At 44.6% G+C, this 20,315-nt stretch overlaps 1 protein-coding gene and 1 non-coding gene across 2 annotated transcripts; both read left to right on the forward strand.

The window, feature by feature from the left end:
• The first annotated feature begins 1,312 nt into the window (after window positions 1–1,312).
• Window positions 1,313–1,395, forward strand: trnal-cag (transfer RNA leucine (anticodon CAG)). Its single transcript has one exon. It is a non-coding gene; the product is annotated as a tRNA-Leu (tRNA).
• A 1,694-nt stretch (window positions 1,396–3,089) lies between these two features.
• On the forward strand, window positions 3,090–19,428 carry LOC134098714 (zonadhesin-like). Its single transcript, XM_062551666.1, has 26 exons — window positions 3,090–3,260; window positions 3,358–3,410; window positions 3,818–3,907; window positions 4,520–4,794; window positions 5,522–5,603; window positions 5,835–6,229; window positions 6,528–7,086; window positions 7,374–7,573; window positions 7,934–8,314; window positions 8,615–8,901; window positions 10,826–11,091; window positions 11,531–11,584; window positions 11,685–11,822; window positions 12,375–12,631; window positions 13,147–13,231; window positions 13,326–13,400; window positions 13,613–13,750; window positions 14,053–14,309; window positions 14,400–14,484; window positions 14,952–15,998; window positions 16,195–16,403; window positions 16,653–16,806; window positions 17,040–17,362; window positions 17,983–18,112; window positions 18,375–18,543; window positions 19,112–19,428. The coding sequence occupies exons 1-26, from the start codon at window positions 3,184–3,186 to the stop codon at window positions 19,143–19,145; spliced, it is 5,820 nt and encodes a 1,939-aa protein (XP_062407650.1). The 5' UTR covers window positions 3,090–3,183; the 3' UTR covers window positions 19,146–19,428.
• Window positions 19,429–20,315: the final 887 nt, after the last annotated feature.

Here is a 20,315-nt window from a genome sequence, read left to right on the forward strand (position 1 = left end):
TCTTATCTTTGTTGCATAGGCCTATTGTATCCTTACAGGAATAAGAGCATAAAGCACACATATCATCAGGTCACCATGTGCACCGTCTTCACAGCTTGTAAATACCCCGTGGGTTTTATGGCCTCAAGATATTCATCAGTGCTGTGGTAATGTGTTGTGTTCCCAGTGAAGTCAACAGTGGGGCAAACTCCTGACCCGAGGTTCCATCCAGATGGGACGTTTCTGTATCTGTATGGGCCACCAACCTGCCAGGATAGGCTACCCATCCCGTTATCCAGGGTGACACTGGGAGAAATGTGCAGTTCAAACTAGGGTTGGTGATGGTGTGAACAAAAACACGGAGTCCATTAAAATGGCTCAAGTCGATCTCTCTCTATTAGCACTGTCAAGTTTCCACAGACTACCATTTTACTGTAATTAATATACTGTAGGATATTTTGCTGATAGCCCAGGCTTATTTTAAAGCCACAGTGCCCAAAGCCTAAGGTACAATAGCGCAGCCGGGAATCGAACCTTCGACGTAAGGGTAGTTTAAGGCAGCCCTGTGCAGCGCATTCTCAAAATAGCGCGGCCGAAAATCGAACCTACGACGTTAAGGGTAGTTTAAGGCCGCCCTGTACAGCAGTCTTATAATCACGCGGGTGATTTGTGCATTTTTGCTGGATCCATGAAACAGGATTCTTTCATTCCGTTTTGTATGCTGCATAGTCTGTTACTCTGATTCGTGATTGTGGTTGACATGTGCTGCAGGAGGAAGAATCAGCACAATATCCAAAGATTATTCATAAGCACAGCAGTTTAGCCTACTACACCCACAATAAAACACCAGTCTACTTCTTCCGAAGGACAAGATGAGGTAGGCTGAAACAACGAACTAGCCCACCCAAAGCCTGTCCGAGGCACTTCAGAGTAGCCGCTGCGTCACGAAACGCTATACGTTCAAACGCTCATCTTTCTTCCTGCTTGCAAACTACATTTTTACGCTAACTTAACTTACAGTTATTCTTACGCTAACATACAATTTTAGAAAACTGACGTCGTCGAGAGGCCACATTTAGTTCACGGAATGGCATAGGGCTGGGTTGTACAAGGTAGTGACGGTAAAATCATTAGGCTACAGGCTAATAATAATAATAGTAACCTGCATGTTTGTCGATTTCGAATACATTCAGTGCAGGTAGACGCTTCCATATTTAGCTACGTCCAAATTGTGAATTTGACAAGTGCACGTGTAACGAGAAGAATGTGCTCTAAACTTCACTCACGTTGGGTCTGTTCTTCTCTACGGAGTGACGTCATGATAGCGTAATACGTCAGGATGGCCGAGCGGTCTAAGGCGCTGCGTTCAGGTCGCAGTCTCCCCTGGAGGCGTGGGTTCGAATCCCACTTCTGACAAGTTCCTTTTTGTAAGGTATCAGAAACAACTTTAACGTGTAAAAAATGTTTAAAAAGAACGAACAGGATTATATATAGGCTAGTCTATGAGGGAATTATAGAATGACAATTGCAATAACATAGGCCTATTAAGCATATGTCTGGTCAGATAGGCCTATTCATAATTAGCCAATGTTACGCTCATTGTCACGTGAATAAAGAGCACATTTTTGTCTTTGTTTATTATTGACAGAGGACATAATCTTATCATGTGATGTTTGGGCACATTTTATTAGTTCCCGTTTCAGACATTCCAGTAAATGTCTCACAACAGTAGACCATAAAATGTTTTATACACTTTGAATCCATTTCATACAATGTTTTTACAAGTTTTACTCACTTCCATTTACAACAGAAAAGTATTTGTATGTTTTTATTTCAGCTGAACTGCTGTGAGCATTACAACTGTCCTGTTATGAACATGATCATTAGTTATTGACCAAGACAAGCCTCTTTGTGTGCAACTTCCTTTTCTGTTTTAAGCAATGCAAATGTCCAAAAAAGGATTGGTGACTTCTAAACTTCCCACCAGCAATCAAAAAAAAAAAAAAAAAAGATTTACATGCCTCATCTGCACCTTGAGAGAAAAACAATGAGAAGTGCCTGTGCCGTGACAAGGAGTCCGAGCTCTGTCCGTGTCACATTTTAAGGCAGAGGAACAAAGGCACAGCAAAATAATGCATGTTTGATGACTCTGTGCTGAAGACAGGGGGGTCCTCATTAATCACCAGTGACAGGAGAACTGTGGGACTGGAACGATGCGCTCTTCCTCTGGAAGGGGAACTGCATGCTTGTAACGCTGGTTTGCATTGTCAATGGCCAACCAAAAGGGCTCAATAAATATGCACAAGGTTAAGCATTAATCCCAGTGTTGCCATGTCTCCCAGGGCTAATGATGAAATTAATGATTAGTAAATGGACACCCAGGCAATATTTGAGTAAAGCATTTGTACTGAGTAGTGTATTGGAACAAGGCCAAAACATTTTGGACATACTGTAGCTCTTCAGAGACCTGTATAAATGGTAAATTAAATGTGTGTCACATACCACTGATAATAATAACGGTAATGCTCACAAATTAAGGAACCAGAACTGGAGATGCGTTATTAAGAATGCATCTGAAGAGTGAATAAAGACAGACCTGTGCCCCCGCTTTTTGTTTTGAAGAATGACCCTTAAATGTACCATGTAATAAACACCCTCACAAATGTTCACTTCACATTGCACTATAGTAACTGTCCTTTCAATATTCTGCTCTGCAAAGTCTGTATCTGTACAATGCTCATAAAACATAAAAACACCAGTGGTGTTCTATGACATGTCTGTCAACAAACACTTGTCGCAATATCTTCAGTTAAGTCCTTTGGAGGTGTGTGTGTGTGTGTGTGTGTGTGTGTGTGTGTGTGTGTGTGTGTGTGTGTGTGTGTGTGTGTGTGTGTGTTTGTGTGAGTGTGTGTGCATGTATGCGTGAAGTGGGGTATTGACATCATTTCCCCTCATTACCATTCCTCTGTTGAAACCCACCACCTACGCCTCAACGTCACACGCACACATGACGACAGACACACACACACACACACCTACAGTACACCTGACGGCCCCCTGCTGTCCATATAACTCCCAGCACTATCCACTCCCTCCTCAGTCTGAGTGAGAGGGCGACGAGGACCAGGACTCACTCACAGCTCCCCCTCCACACACACACCTGGCCACTGAACGCTATCAGACGGGCGGTAGCGACAGCGCATCATGGCAAGAGGCACAGGTCTGTGGCTGCTCTCGGCAGTGACCTGCCTGAGTGTCCTTCACAGGGAGGTTTACGCAAGGTGAGAACGCCTGGCCTTGTTGGTCTTTCAGGCTCTTTTGGCGGTTTGGTGATTTTTTAGCATGCCTGATTGTGCGGTTTGTCTCGTCTTGGTCCAGATTTGATGACAGCAACTCATCCGTTACACTTCCAAAATGGAGGACAAGTGCAGGTACAGCAATCACAGCCACCACAAAATTTTCTGCCCAATCAAAACGTTTTCTGTCTTACTGTATTTTTCATATGTCTCAGATTGTGAAACCACAAATTGTTCCAAGGTAGGTCAGTTGCACAGTATTTTCTCTACTTTGCTACCAATCAGTGAATGTTGACATGCATTCATGACAGGGTCACTAACAGCACGAAGGCAATTAATTTAGATTTAATTGAGAAATGTGTTCTTTTCATAAAATATGCAAGGCATGGCTATGAAACTACACTTACTGTATAAGGTTACAAATTGTTCAGTGACTCCAGTTACAGATTTCTATCAGAATGTATTTTGCTTGCCTCTGCACTTAACATATACCTAATGGCTGCATTATTGAAAATTGTGAATTCATTCTCTCATTTTCCTAGAATATATAACACAATGTGATTTCAACGACAACCTCACGCCACTTTGTGGTTGGAATGCAGCAGGGCTGCTGCGAACGCCGAGTGGAGAAGGTAATGACAAAACGAGACGTTATTATAGATCAAAGAATATTTCATTTCTATGAAAGATATCTACTGTCTTTGTTGTAAAATTGCTCATGTGTTTATTGCTCAGTTGCTAATAGAAGGATCATAACAAAAAAAAAAATCTATGGCATGTTAGTTATGGTAATAATCTTTTATAATGGATTGTTATCAACAGGGCAATTTAGCTCAGTAGTTCATTCCTCAAAGCCAACAGACAAAGTTTATTTCTCTGCTCATTTCTTGAGGTCAAATGACGGGAAGTATGAGCTTAACCCACCCACTTATTGGATGTTCAAAAGCAGTAGACAGTTAGTTTAATTTATGACACCTTATAAAGTAATGGAAGTGTGTTATAACCTGATAACCTGGGTTAACACTGAGATAGAAATCAGAATTATGCAGCACAAGAAGCTGAGAGCTGAAATGAATGATGACCCCTCCGGAATGTTCTCACTAGAGTGTTCATTTACCATGACCCCTGTTGCAGCACATCCACAACATATGTATATTGGTTTTGTTAAAGTTTTTTTTATTGCTTTATATAAATATATAAGCTAGTGTGTAGCTAGTGATTACTCTCTGTAATACCTTTCTCAGGGGAGTACCACCTTGTGATGGATGAGGCTGTGATGAGCCCCTCTGGGCTTGGCCGCCTAGAGAGTGAGGTCCTCAATGGGTCCGAGGCGTCGTGCCTGGAGTTCTGGTACCACGTGCCAGCTGGCCACAACGGCACAGAGCTGAGGGTCCTCCTGAGGCGTGCAGACACGGACGCGGGGGAGACGCAGCTGTGGAGCTCGTCCGCCGCAGAGGACACCGACGCCTGGAGGCAGGAGTTCCTTCCCCTGGGTCAGTCTGGGGAGATGGGCATGCAGGTATGATGACTTACCATTAAGCACTCAATTACAGAGTAAAGGCGAAATCTGCCATATTCACCTGATACACTTTTAGTCCATTTATTTGGATGAATAAAACATCTCATCATGGTGCTCTCGCAGTCTGTTCTGCATGTTGTCTTAAGAAGCCTCCTGTGTTACACAGTCTTGGCTCTGTAAATGGGAAACAAGCATAGTAGCTTGGATCGAATCCACAAACATCTCCAGCTAATCAGCACATTGCTTCAGAAGCAGGCATGGACGGGAGGGGTGTTCCACGAAAGGGATGGGCTGCTGAACTCAAATATCACAATCACAGCCTGTACCTTTCTTTCCTCTCAGCTTTATCTCCCTCTGTAGTTCAGTATAGATACAAGGAGATAATGGGTTCAGATTGTAATGATAGATACACCCTACTGTCGGTATGCACTTGCATCCATTATGGTAAAGTGTGACAGCATAATGGCTGTTAAACAGTGTTGTGTGATGTAAGTGTTCCTGTACTCCCGAGGTTAAGAGCTATACATATCCACTGTTTACTTATAGGGCCTAGACTTGGTGTTAACATCTAAGTGATGACAAGACAAAGTGTTTTATGACTGGGGAACTGCAATCCTGTAAAACTGTAAAACTGTTCATCATCCCTGTGGTGTTGCAGCACAGTCGTGTTACTAGGCTAGACTGTGCGTGTTGGAACAGGAGTATAACAGGGCTTTGTCTTTGTCAGGTGGTATTTGAGATGGCCCAAGATCTTCCTGAGGATGGGGAGGTCGCCATTGATAAAGTTGGAATCAGGAAAGGACAGTGTGGTATGTCATTTTCTGTGTAGTTACGTTGAAGTCATTATGTAATAGTTTAGATTTAAACAGTTGAAGTCCGGTTAATAGGACTTTTTTTACAAGACAAAGTTGTTGTAAAATAATAATTATACATTTTGAACAATTGAACAAACAGTAAGAGATTGTAGATACTTATTTATTTATTTATTTTTTAAGTATTAATTTTATTTTCATTCATTTTTCCAAATGTCTGAATTGCAGGGGTGCAGTGTCAGGATGGGACTGAGTTCTGGACAGACGAGGCCACCCGTTGTGTGTGCAGAGGGGGCCGACTCTCGTGTTCCCCGGCCACCTGCCCAGAGGGACACACCTGCGCCCGGTCGACCAGCGGCCCTGAACTCTCCGGCACCTGCGTCGCCCACAGAAAGCCTCGCTACACCACGTTCGACGGGGTCAACTTCCGCTTCGTGGGGCCCTGCACCTACATCCTGGCCAAGACCTGCGACGAGGGAGCGTCGGCGCAGCCTCTGCCCTTCGCCGTGGAGGCGGAGAACGAGCAGCGCGGGAACTCGTCCGTCTCGTCCGTCCAGCAGGTGAACGTGGACATAAAGGGTGTCCACCTGTCCATGCTGAGGAAGGAGTTCAAAAGAGTTATGGTGAGTCTCGTGGTGACAGTGAACTCTGTCAAATTAGCCATATACTGTAGGTCCCATTCCCAGTCACCTCACAAGGTAGGAGATTACACTGTAAATGTCTGCAGGAGATGAATAATTAAATCTCTCAATCGAGAACTCAACAAGCTCATCTGTTTTTTTTTTTATAACTCTGCCTTTGAAGTGAGAACTCAGGATATGCAGATATAGGAGCCTCAGGCTAGGAAGTGTATGTTATTTATTTTTTTATCCAAATGGTATTCTTGCTCACACTGAGCACGAGCGCACTGGTGGGTTTCAGGTGAACGGCATGTGGAGACGTCTTCCCTTGAGGCTGAGCGAAGGGACCGTCACGGTCAAAAGAAAAGGAGGCATGGTGATTGTGGAGACAGACTTCCTGTTGACCGTGTCCTACCACGCCTCTGGGGAGGTGCGGGTGGCGGTTCCCGGCCAGTACTCGGGCAAGCTCTGCGGCATGTGCGGCAACTTCAACCACGTCAAAGAGGACGACTTCACGCGGCCGGACGGCTCGCTGGCGGCCGACGCCGACACCCTGGGCCAGAGCTGGCAGAGCGGCAGCACCCGGTGCGAGGCGCCCGTCCTGCCCAGCGTGTGCCAGGGCGAGGAGGCGCTGCAGTACGCCGAGGAGCCCTACTGCGGCACCATCCTGGCGGCCGACGGCCCGTTCGCCGCCTGCTCGGCGGCCCTGAGCGCCGAGAGCTTCTTCGCCAGCTGCGTGCTGGACATGTGCACCACCCACGGGGACCCGGAGACCCTGTGCGACCTGCTCCACACTTACGCCAGCACCTGTCGCCAGGCCGGCATCGCCGTGCCCCAGTGGAGAAACAGCACCTTCTGCCGTATGTACTGCACAGCATGTCAAATCCACCAGAAAGAACAAACACATGATGTGACAAATAAACAGAGACCAATATATTGGTGCACTGAAAAATTGTATTAGATTCATTCAGAGCAAACTCATATTTAGTGTGAAATATAACCGAAACATGACTTTAATAACTTTAATAGAACATTTAGCGTTGCATGCTACTGTATGCCTCTTCTTTCCTTCGATTACACATTACTATGTGTCCACTATGCTTAAACCACCCAAGTGAAGGTCCATCTCTCTCCTGTCTCTGTCCAGCTCTGGTGTGTGGTGCGAACAGCCACTATAACGCCTGTGCCAGTGGCTGCCCCGAGGTCTGCTCCAGCTCGGACGTGGCAGAGTCCTGCGGAGGGCAGTGCGAGGAGCGCTGCGAGTGTGACCCCAGCTTCATGCTGAGCGCAGGGCGCTGCGTGCCCGCCCGCGACTGCGGCTGCTGGGTGGACGGGGAACACTATGAGGTGAGCCACCGGTCATTGGCTAATTGCCAACATGCAGATTATTAACATTTATACACTCAACATCAGTGAGGCTGACCGCAGTTATGGTCAGTCAACTGTGAAATCAGATAACAACTACTTGTTACTAAGATACAAGCAACAATCAATGGTCAGTCAATTGTGCCACTAGTGGTGTGATGTTGGGAAACAATGATAGCATGTTCCCTGATAATGCGAATAATTAGATGGGGTGATAAGGTGCAGGCATCCAGATGATGACCACCAGCATGTCACCATGGAAAAAACCCAAGCTGAGCTGAAAGTTCAAAGGATGTGTTACCGTTGGAATAATCTCTGCCAAAATCTTATCTTTGTGATTAGAAAGGTGAGACGTTCATGGCGGGGCGGTGTGACAGGCTTTGCCAGTGCATGGGCCAGGACAACGCCCTGTGCTCCGCCTCGTCCTGCTCCGCCGACCAGGTCTGCAAGGTCAGGGACGGGGTCATGGGCTGCGAGCGCTCCGAGCCGGTCACCTGCTCCGTCTACGGCGACCCCCATTACATCACCTTCGACGGCAAGGCCTACAACTTCCAGGGCAGCTGCAACTACACGCTGGCGAAGACGTGCGGCTCCACGCCCGTTCAGTTCAGCGTGACCACCCGCAACCAGAACGCGGGGCGTCCCACCTGGTCAGCGCTGGAGTCTGTGGCCCTGGAGGTGGACGGCCTCCACATCGCCATCAGGACGGGCAAAAGGGTCTATGTGAGTCCGTCGTGCAACTCGTGCAGACTGTCACACTACAGTGTCTCATAAAAAGCTCTTTACTATGTTTATTCATTTATGTCTGTGTCAGAGACACTTGAAGGTCCTTCAAAAGCCAATAAGGTCGTTAACATCTGCATTAAATATCTAGCCAAGCCGTAGATCCATGAATGTATAGTAAGATTTTGTTTATAGAGCTACACAATTCTTTTAGAGGTGTAAAAGTTACTGTAGCACTAGTTGCCTTGTCTTTATGTACATCTCTCTCACTTGCTCTTGTGTTGTGTGTCTGAATGACAGGTAAATGGAGCTGAGGTTTCCCTACCAATGGCACCTAACGCTGCCATCAACATAGTCTCTGATGCATCATACGTCCACCTACGCACCAACTTTGGACTGTCCCTCCTCTTTGACGGCGAGCACCGTCTCTTCCTCCAAGTGGACGAGCGCTACAGGGGGCAGATGTGTGGCCTGTGCGGCACGTACTCCGGCAGCCAGTTTGATGATTTCGTGACCCCCGACGGGGAGCTCCTCGGAAGGCCAGACCCGTTTGGGAACAGCTGGAGGGTAGCAGACATCGACTGGACGTGAGTTACTCTATCTGTGTGCATCTCTTTCCTCTTCTAGCTTATAAGTTGTTAATGATAGTCATCTAAGGGTAAATATAACATGTCATGCATGTCATCATGCACTATATGTAAGGGATAACGGCCGACGAGGTGACCGGTTCGATGGAAATAATGGCTAGGTGGAGGTCTAGAACTCCGGCGACGTGCGAAGCACGGAGACGGAGTTACCTCCGCCGTGCCATTATTTCCATCGAACCGGTCGACCTCGAAGGCCGTTATCCCGCTTATCTCCCGTTTGTATTCATAACCTGTATATTTAGAACATAGTTTTATTCCACCGTTGCGTCCGTTAACATCGCTAAAACTGTCTTGACTGTGGGACTACTTTCCGCCACATATCAACTTTCTACTTGCAGGACAAAACTGCCGTTACTAGTTCTAAATGGATGGTTGCTATGGCCAAAAGCCAGTCGTTAGTTCTAAATGGCTGGTTGCTACGGCCAAAAGCCAGTCGTTAGTTCTATCTCTGCCGTTGTCAAGCGGGCATTTCCCAGGATTCTGATTAACTTTAACTTTGAAAGATCGCTACTTTTATAGCCTACATGGCATCCAACTAGCTACAATCCACCTCCGTCATATGCTACAATGTTACTATGGTTCTGCACGTCTGTATTTCAGCTTGGATGCAACGTGACAGTTCATTTAAACTTCGCAACGAGTTTGGCGAATTAATATTCAAGTGTGATACGGGAACTACTTCGAAGGTAGCAGGTTATACGAAGTTAATGGCCACCCCATTAGCCAATCAGAGAAGAGAATTCCATTGTTGAGGGAGATAAATTATATTATCTCCCTCAACAATGGAATTCTCTTCTCTGATTGGCTGATGGGGTGGCCATTAACTTCGTATAACCTGCTACCTTCGAAGTAGTTCCCGTAGCACACTTGAATATTAATTCGCCAAACTCGTTGCGAAGTTTAAATGAACTGTCACGTTGCATCCAAGCTGAAATACAGACGTGCAGAACCATAGTAACATTGTAGCATATGACGGAGGTGGATTGTAGCTAGTTGGATGTCATGTAGGCTATAAAAGTAGCGATCTTTCAAAGTTAAAGTTAATCAGAATCCTGGGATATGGCCGCTTGACAACGGTAGAGATAGAACTAACGACTGGCTTTTGGCCGTAGCAACCAGCCATTTAGAACTAACGACTGGCTTTTGGCCATAGCAACCATCCATTTAGAACTAGTAACGGCAGTTTTGTCCTGCAAGTAGAAAGTTGATATGTGGCGGAAAGTAGTCCCACAGTCAAGACAGTTTTAGCGATGTTTACGGACGCAACGGTGGAATAAAACTATGTTCTAAATATACAGGTTATGAATACAAACGGGAGATAAGCGGGATAACGGCCTTCGAGGTCGACCGGTTCGATGGAAATAATGGCACGGCGGAGGTAACTCCGTCTCCGTGCTTCGCACGTCGCCGGAGTTCTAGACCTCCACCTAGCCATTATTTCCATCGAACCGGTCACCTCGTCGGCCGTTATCCCTTACATATGTACAACAAATACATAACTAACATACTGGACATCTATTCAGTTGTATGAAGTTTATACGTTGCTAATAATAGCCATCTAAGGGTAAATGCACTATACTATACTATACTACTATACTATACTAGTATATACATATACAGTATATCACAACATGAATAACTAACATACGTCTATTCAATTGTATGAAGGTAAAATTGTTTTGTGTGTTTCTTTTTTTGACAAACAACATTATTTTACTAACATTATTTTACTATTTGGCTAAGCTTTTATTCATATAATAAGCTGATATTTGCCAGAATCACATGTACCTGAAGGCCTATCAGACCATATTATTACCATGCTCACTTGTACTGGCTGTTTGTTTGTGGCATCTCCTTCAAACAGTTGCACAGACGGATCCCCCGTCCAGCCGACCTGCGCCCCCGAGCTGCAGCAGCAGGGCTTCCAGGAGTGCCGTAAGCTGTTCGGGGACGCCTTCATGGCCTGCCACATGTCCGTGCCCCCGCAGATCTACGTGGACAGCTGCGTGTACGACCACTGTGCCACCGCCGGGGACCTGGACAAGCTCTGTGCCTCGCTGGAGTCCTACGTGAGAGCCTGCGAGATCAACGGGGTGGCCCTCGGGGACTGGAGGAAAGACACCGTCTGTGGTGAGCTGCTACTTCAACTGCATTCAACTTTCCATGTCGTCACCTTCCTAAAATAATGACATACTGTATGGCTTTTTTTTTTAGGTTTTTAAGAAACGTTAACCCAAAACTGAATGATGATGATGATGATGATTTAGGCAAAAAAAAAGTCCAAACATTACTTATGCCATTATTTTAGGAAGGTGACGATATTTCACTGACTTGAGTATCGTCATGAGGATCTCAACATTGTATCAGTCAGAGGTCATTCCAATGTCGCCAATCGTCTGTCCATTATATGACCTACTCCTCATTTGTGTCATTATGTGTATAGAAATGATTGACAGCTGCAAAGCTGAATGATCACTGTTCTCCTGAGTATGAGATTACATAATACTCTTTATTTAGGCAGAGAGCATGTCAGACATTCACACTAATTGGTCTTCTAATTTCATTACAGCCACCGCTACAGCCATACCAATTCCAACGACTACAACCACCCCATCTCCAGCTTGTAAGCAACCTCATATTTCAATACAACTGCTCAAATTATCATGACTGTGACAAAAGACAGGACGACCCACTCAATTATATTATTTCTGCTTTAATTACAGTTTGCCCATTAAATTGCAATTTTGACACTGATGAGTGTGGATGGCAGCAGCTTGTGCAGGATAGTTTCGATTGGACCAGACACTCAGGCCCCACCCCTTCGGCCCACAGCGGACCAACCAGTGATCACACAACAGGAAGTAAGCCCCCATGTGCTATTAACGGCATCCTCTGCAAGTTTGTACCCTAATACAAGAGCTTCAAAGTCATTTTGATAGTAAACTAAAATAATTATAATCAGGAGTATGGTGCCTTCCCCTTCAACTGTGAAATCAGATAACAACTACTTGTTGCTAAGGTACAAGCAACAATCAATGGTAAAATAATTATAATCAGGAGTATGGTGCCTTCCCCATGTAAAATTTGAAAATACTCCATTACCGGGGGAGCCAAGTAGCAAAAATAAAAACAAAACAAAACAACACAAAACAAAAAAACAGAAATTGCACTGGATTACTTTTAAAGGAGAATTCTGGAAAATAAATTAAAATAATCATGGTCATGCCCCCAGCTGCTAGTTGTTGGCTGCGGCACCAATTGTTTTCACTGTTTTCCATACTGACAGTAGTCATGACGCTGAGAAACAGAAATAAAAAAAAAATGCCAGGAATTTCCTTTTAGCTGCCCTCAAAGACATGAACGGTCCTTTGCTTAAATGTGGCTCAGTTCCTAACCAACTGCTCGCTCCGCAGGTGGCTACTACATGCACCTGGAAGGTGACGGTGTGGTCCATGGCGACTCGGCCCGTATGATGAGCCCAGCGTGCACCGTGCCAGGCGAGCACTGCCTGCGGTTCTGGTACCACATGTACGGCACGTCCTCCCTCATGGCGCTCAACGTCTACCAGCTGGCTGACAACAAGGCCACAAAGCTCTGGTCCAAGTCCAGCAACCAGGGCGACTCCTGGAAAGAGGCAAAGCTGAACATTAAGGTCTCCCAGCCGTTTCAGGTGAGAGTCCGCTCTGAAGGAGTATATGGGAACACACAGATGACAGACTGGCAGGGTACTCTTATCTAGTAGAATAAAAAGATAGGATATCTGTCTCTTGTCCTGTACAGCTTATTTTCATCAGTCTGCATTGATTTTGTCTGTCAGTCTGCCAGTCAGTAGTCTGAATGTCTATATTGTTCTTGATATTCTTTGCCAAATACTCAATGAATACGCATAGCTTTTTTTGGAAAACATTATGGATATATCAAGGAATAGAGGTGGCTAAAACCTGTTCTTTTGACTAAGCAGCACCATGCCGGACTCATCTGAGTCAGCCATGTGAGGTCTGCCTTGAAATGATTGGTTCTATATATATATATAGTATAATAATGCTCCACTGGATTGAAAATGTTCTTCCACATCAGCAGTCTGAAGATAAGAGCTGCTAGCACTGTTGTTAAGGATTACATTTCTTTTCAGCACTGTTCAAAAAAGTTCAAAACCTTATTTTCACAAGTGCATGTGTTCTGTAGATCCTTCTGGAAGCAATCAGAGGTTCCACTGAGTTGTCTGATGTGGCACTGGATGATGTCTCGATAACATATGGAGAATGTGGAGGTGAGGTTAGAGGTTATGAATGAAACACTCATTTCATAACATTTCATTTCAGAAAAAAATGACATGTATTTGTATCTTTATATCTCCAAAAAAGGCTCATCTAACACAGGCATAGACCCTACCACCCTGCCCGCTGTGACAAATGGAAACTCAGGAAATCCTCACCCAGGTAGTTTATTAAAGGGCGGGGGGTGGGACGGTTTCCACAGGGGCCCAGGTCCGAATCAGATCCATTTCCCGATCCTACCCCCCCCCCCCCCCCCCCCCCCAAAAAAAAAAAGGAATCCATATGTAGCTTTAAATATGCCATCAGTGGATAGAACATGCCCTCAGCCACATGCAGTACTAATTCAACACAATTGTGTTTCTCGTCTCCTACAGTTTGTGACCTCGGCTGTAATTTCGACAGTAGCCTCTGTTCATGGCACCAGCTGCTCACAGACAGTTTTGATTGGACATGGCAGAGTGGCTCCACCCCTACACTGATGACAGGTCCCTCCTCAGATCACACCAGTGGAGGTAACAGCATTTATTCACAACTATATTCTACTTTACATCACCTTGATAACACAATCTCATGGATCTGATTGTCTATGCATATCAATCATGCATGTATACTATCCCTGCGATATTTTTTTTAACCGTTATTTAAACAGGAATAATAACATTGAGATGCAGAATCTCTTTCAGGGGGGTCCTGGCCAAGAGCAAATGAGACCCAGTCACCTATCTATCAATTGCAGATAGCTTACAAAGACATGATATGGACTTGCTCTTTAAAGTCATGCTTAAGGTTTGCTATTTAATCGTATGCTTTCCAGGTGGCCATTACCTATATGTTGAAGGAGACGGAGTGCATAACGGTGACACCGCTCGCATCCTGAGTGGAGAATGTTCTGATCCGGGTCCCCAGTGTCTTCAGTTCTGGTACCACATATATGGCACAGCGGACACCATGGGCCTGAGTGTGTACCTTCTGGAGGATCGACTGGCACAAGGAGTTTGGACCAAGAGGAACAACCAAGGAGATGAGTGGCATAAAGCAGAGATTGACCTGATGACTACAGGCCCATTTCAGGTGACCAAGGCTTTCATGGTCACATGTGCAATTGATAATACATAAGAGGTCCGAATATGATACATTATATCTTTGCTATGTTCACTCTAGATCATTTTAGAGGGACGCAGAGGAACAACCGAGCTCTCTGATGTAGCTGTGGATGATATCTTCCTTTATCGTGGTTCCTGCGCAGGTATTTAACAACTTATTTACAGATTAAAGTTGACAGGGTTCCCACGGGTCATGGAATGTCTGGAATATCATGGAATTTGAATAATGTCTATTCCACACTTATTCATCAGCAGACACATTTATTCAAAGCGACTTACATATCTCAGTTATATTACTGGGCCATTGTCCCTGGAGCTACTCAGGGTTAAGGTTAGCAACTCAGTACCTTGCTCATGGGCACAACAGTGAAAGCCAGGAATTTAACCATTTAATCGTAGAAATTCAGGGGTTTTTTTTGTCAGAGAAGGTCAGAAAAAAAAGTCATTGATTTTTACATTTTACTTTTTAACATTTGGCCCTGAATTTACTTCTTCATCAATCACAACTCACTGTGACAGTGAAGTGCTTCACAGAGTCACATCAGAATTATTCTTCCTTTAACAATCTTGTGTTGCTCCTGTTTGTTTCCTTTTTCATTTCATCCCAAAGATTTAGTGAAACCTCCAGTTAATCCAGAAACACCAGCACCTCCAGTTAATCCCGAGACACCAGCACCTCCAGTTAATCCAGAAACACCAGCACCTCCAGTTAATCCCGAGACACCAGCACCTCCAGTTAATCCAGAGACACCAGCTCCTCCAGTTAATCCAGAGACACCAGCACCTCCAGTTAACCCAGAGACACCAGCGCCTCCAGTTAACCCAGAGACACCAGCACCTCCAGTTAATCCAGAGACACCAGCACCTCCAGTTAACCCAGAGACACCAGCGCCTCCAGTTAACCCAGAGACACCAGTACCTCCAGTTAACCCAGAAACACCAGCTCCTCCAGTTAATCCAGAAACACCAGCACCTCCTGTAAATCCGGAGACACCAGCACCTCCAGTTAATCCAGAAACGCCAGCACCTCCAGTTAATCCAGAAACACCAGCACCTCCTGTAAATCCGGAGACACCAGCACCTCCAGTTAACCCAGAGACACCAGCGCCTCCAGTTAACCCAGAGACACCAGCACCTCCAGTTAATCCAGAGACACCAGCACCTCCAGTTAACCCAGAGACACCAGCGCCTCCAGTTAACCCAGAGACACCAGTACCTCCAGTTAACCCAGAAACACCAGCTCCTCCAGTTAATCCAGAAACACCAGCACCTCCTGTAAATCCGGAGACACCAGCACCTCCAGTTAATCCAGAAACGCCAGCACCTCCAGTTAATCCAGAGACACCAGCACCTCCAGTTAATCCAGAGACACCAGCACCTCCAGTTAATCCAGAGACACCAGCTCCTCCAGTTAACCCAGAAACACCAGCTCCTCCAGTTAACCCGGAGACACCAGCACCTTCTGTAAATCCGGAGACACCAGCACCTCCAGTTAATCCAGAGACACCAGCTCCTCCAGTTAATCCAGAAACACCAGCTCCTCCAGTTAACCCAGAGACACCAGCACCTCCAGTTAACCCAGAAACACCAGCACCTCCTGTAAACCCAGAAACCCCAGCTCCCCCAACTGTCAAACCCACCACATCTGCACCACCGAGTAAGTGTTAACTTCCTGAAATCACATCTGCCCTACCCTTTGCATATTGTAAAATTTGGTTCAACAATATGTTTTATCGCAACTTGTTTCTGACAATCTGTCAATGTCACAAACGATCTGACTACAGACACTAGTTTCTACACAGACCTGTGGATATCAGAGCGCACTAATGTCCTTGTGTCCTCATTGTGTGCAGCCCCATCGTGTCCAAGGAATAGCCACTTCACTGACTGCATGCCTGCCTGCCAGCCCACCTGTAAGCACCTGCACGGCTCTCCGAACTGCGACACAAATGAGCCATGTGTGGGGGGCTGTGTGTGCAATGATGGCTTTGTGCTCAAGGACAGAGTGTGCGTGCCCATCCGAAAGTGTGGCTGCCAGGATAACAAAGGACAGAACCATTATGTAAGTCACAAATTAGTGATAATGATCCACAATGTGTGTTTGTGTCTGTGTGTGTGTGTGTGTATGTGTGTGTGTGTGTGTGGATAAAACACTCACAAGGGGACAATGATGAAAAATATTGTACAACACATTTTGTTCCATTAGTTGTGATTCCTTTGCCAGCTTAAAGTTTTATCAAACATTATTATTTTGATAACTAAATTGATGCTAAGGAGTCACAGTAAAGTTTGTATTCTGCTGTCATTCCAGTTCGATGAGGTCTGGTACACAGATCACTGTGAGTTGAAGTGTGAGTGTGAGGAGGATGATGGTGAAGGACACATTGAGTGTGACGATGATGAGTGTGACGGAGATGACATCTGTTATATGGATGGAGAGGGAGAGTACACGTGCAAGTCCTCAGGTAACCACTAGAGAGCAAGCACTGATAGAATTCTGATTAGAAGTTGCACACATACACTGACCCTTTGTCATCCTGTTTGGATAAACGTCTGCTGTAAACACATGTATTCAATACATTTTTGCGGACACTTGTATTTTAGTTTTTTCAGAGTACACGTTGGCTGAAGCCTGTAGAATCTTTACACACACAAATACCATGTTCTCAAAACAACTGTTTGCCATCTTTTCTGACAGACTTCAGTGAGTGCACCATTGAGGAGGACCCCGAGTACAGAACGTTTGATGACATGAAGCATGACTTTGAGGGGACCCACTCCTACGTCCTGGTCCAATCAATTGGTCTGCCAAAGAACCTCCCAGACATCTATGTCGAGGGCATCAACCGGATAAAGAATGATCAGGACTGGGACAGCAGCGAGGAAGACCACCGTGATGACCGTGACGACAGCAGTGAAGAGGATGACAGCCATGACCATGGAGACAGTGGCTTCCCAAGGGAACTAAAGATCAGAGTCTACAACCACACCGTGGAGTTTAAGAAGAACAGGAAACTCTACGTAAGTTATGCAACATTGGACTGTGCCTTTGGAATGTTCTCAGTAGAGCATTGTTTTCTCTTGACATATCTTTCACACCATCGACATGTTTTCTAGTGCAGAGCAGTTATTAGGTCACAATGTTCTTGGCAAGTAATATGATTGTTTTAATCATATTTCCATTTCAGGTCTTTGTCGGGCATGTTACAGTTCTTCCGTGTGTGTGAGATAAGAAGTGTTAGAATATGATTTTCTGTGCAATTACTGCTTATCTGGTGCATTGGCCTTCAGTCAACTCTCAGGCAGCTGTCAATAAAATATGGTACTCTGAACTTTTCTTCACCAGGTGTTACCATCTAAATATCTTGCTACAGCACACGCTCAACTAAACTTAAAAATGCCCCGCAGACACACAAATGTTACAGGGTAATTCATTAAGTACCTTTAAATAGGCATCTAGATTCTATTCCAATGGAAAAGCAAAGGAAGCATGCTGCCCTCTGCTGGTCTTTCTGTGTAAATGTCATTTTATACTGTATGTACTGTACATCACTATACACGAATGATACTAATGCTGTGTGATTAGCACATACGACTGTGATATGTGAAGTTAGACATCTCTCTCTCTCTGTCCTGTGCAGGTGGATGGTGTAAGATCTCATCCACCAGTATCACCAACCACAGGTCTCAAGGTCCTCCAGCGATCCTCTCGCATCTACCTTAAAACAGACTTCGGGTTCTCTGTCGAGTTTAATGGAATTGGCAAAACTGGTAATTAAGATCGCAACATTCATATTGTCTATCAACTAATAACGTTATGAGTAATAAAGAAACCTTTCTTTAGTTTCCAACAGTTATGCCTTCAAGGGTTAATTGCAAAACCACTAATACATTATTTTAGGTTTTCCCAAAAATGTCATCCACTGTCCTTTCTTCAGTCTTCCACAGAACAACTATTTTACGCTCTTGAGCTCATTCAGCATGGACAGAACCGATTGATTGTTTGTTTTGTGCTGTCATTGTAATGCTGCAGAGATCATCCTGCCACACACATACAAGAGGAGAGTGGGAGGACTGTGTGGAAACTTCGACGGCAGGAAGAAGAACGACATGATGAAGCCAGACGGTAGCCAGGCCAAACGAGTTAAGGAGTTTGGAGAGAGCTGGAGAGTGACGGAGGAGAGGCTGAATATAAGATGGAGGTAAACGGGGCAAACATACAGTACATACACACACACCTGCTGCACATGTGTACACACCTGTATGCACACCTGACACATTAAGGCCAGCGCCCACCGGACACGTACAGTACACTGCCCACTAGAAACGTCTGCCACGCGGCAGCCACACAGGGTTAGAAAACCTGCGCGTCAAGCCCAAACCGCTAAACGCTGCTGTGTCAGGTGGGCGCCGGCCTTTATTCAGACTTGCAACAGATGCTGAAACTTTAATTTATGCTTTCAATTCTATAATCATTAGTAGGCTAATGTACTAAAAACCTTTAAGAAATACAGATATTTTAATGCATGACTGTATTGATATCAGGTTTCATATAATGGATGTGTAAAACATCTTAACTGGTAGCATTGGAAAGCAAAATCCAATCCATCAGACTGTTAATCATTTGTTATCATATGTTAATCATTTGTTATCATATGTTAGAGTCATGCTCCTGTCATGTTCCTTCATAGCGACCTGAGGAGAGTAGAGATGTGAGGCCATTTTGTGATCCTTTTAGTCTCTGATCATATGTTTTTTTTTTTTATCCAGGCGATCAGCCAGGCGTGGTTTGTCCCGACCCTGAGAGAACATCTACACGGCAATGGCAAAGATTTTATACTTTGTTTTCCTTTTACACAAAAAAAGATATATAACTTAAGCGTGTCACATATACACTAGTGCTTTCATTTAAAGATCCAGTTTATTTTTGTTTGTAATATTTCCTTTTAGTATTTCTGTATGTTCCATAGTCTATTGTACATTAGTCATTATATACCACATTATATAGCTACATTATGTCAGATATGTTGTGTATATTATATACAGGTAATATCATCAAATAAAGTGATCACATTTCTTTTACATTTCTACTGTTTCTCAAATGTCTGCATTACTGTTATGTGGACTATTTGTTCAAGCAAAACAACCATCCTTTGTCTGCCTGTGGCAAACATTCCAGAAAGGCATTGTTTGCTGTAGAAAATCATTACACAATAAGGAACTGTGAAAACCCCACTGCAATGTGGTCCAACATATAATATTTGACAAGACAGACAAGGTTGAGGTATGCGGTATACTTACTCACACACTTAACCCCTTGTCTCCTGTTCCAAGTGCAGATAAAAGGGTGATAGCCATCTGTAGACTGCTGATAATCTGGGCTCCTCTCCACATGTTTATCTCCAACATGCTTTCCATAGGCGAAGGTCATCCAGTGATGAACACCTCAGTCAGACACAATCCAACTTTAAAACCTTAAAACTAGTTGCAGTGACTTTAACACATGTGATTTGCAATCTCTTTTTTTTCCCAATCTTATGTTGTGTGTGTTTTGGCAAGGAAAATTACCTGATCCTGATGAATGTTCTTTGATGTATTTATGTGTTTGATGTATTGATTTCACAGTGATAGTTCACAGGAGTACTTAGCTACAGGAATCTTGTCTTGCTGGTAGAGTTATGTGGCCTGGCCATGCCTAGACTTCCTATCAGGAAGATACTAGTCTGGAACATGATATTTCCAGTGTTGCCATCGGTTGGCAGACTACTTCCAAAATCAACAATGAGGGGATTATGAGATTATGGTAAACAGCTATGGTATGCAGTGGGAGGAATGCAGAAATGTATTCACAGCAAAGCTAGGCCCACTTACATTGCTGCTGTTTATTGTCAGTTTGTAAAGTTTAGACGAAGTAAAGTAACGTTAGGACTCTCTAATGTTATTGGTTTGGCTGAAACAATGATTTCAAAGTTGA

Source organism: Sardina pilchardus, chromosome 2 (genome assembly GCF_963854185.1).
Source record: "Sardina pilchardus chromosome 2, fSarPil1.1, whole genome shotgun sequence".
Lineage (NCBI taxonomy): Eukaryota > Metazoa > Chordata > Actinopteri > Clupeiformes > Clupeidae > Sardina > Sardina pilchardus.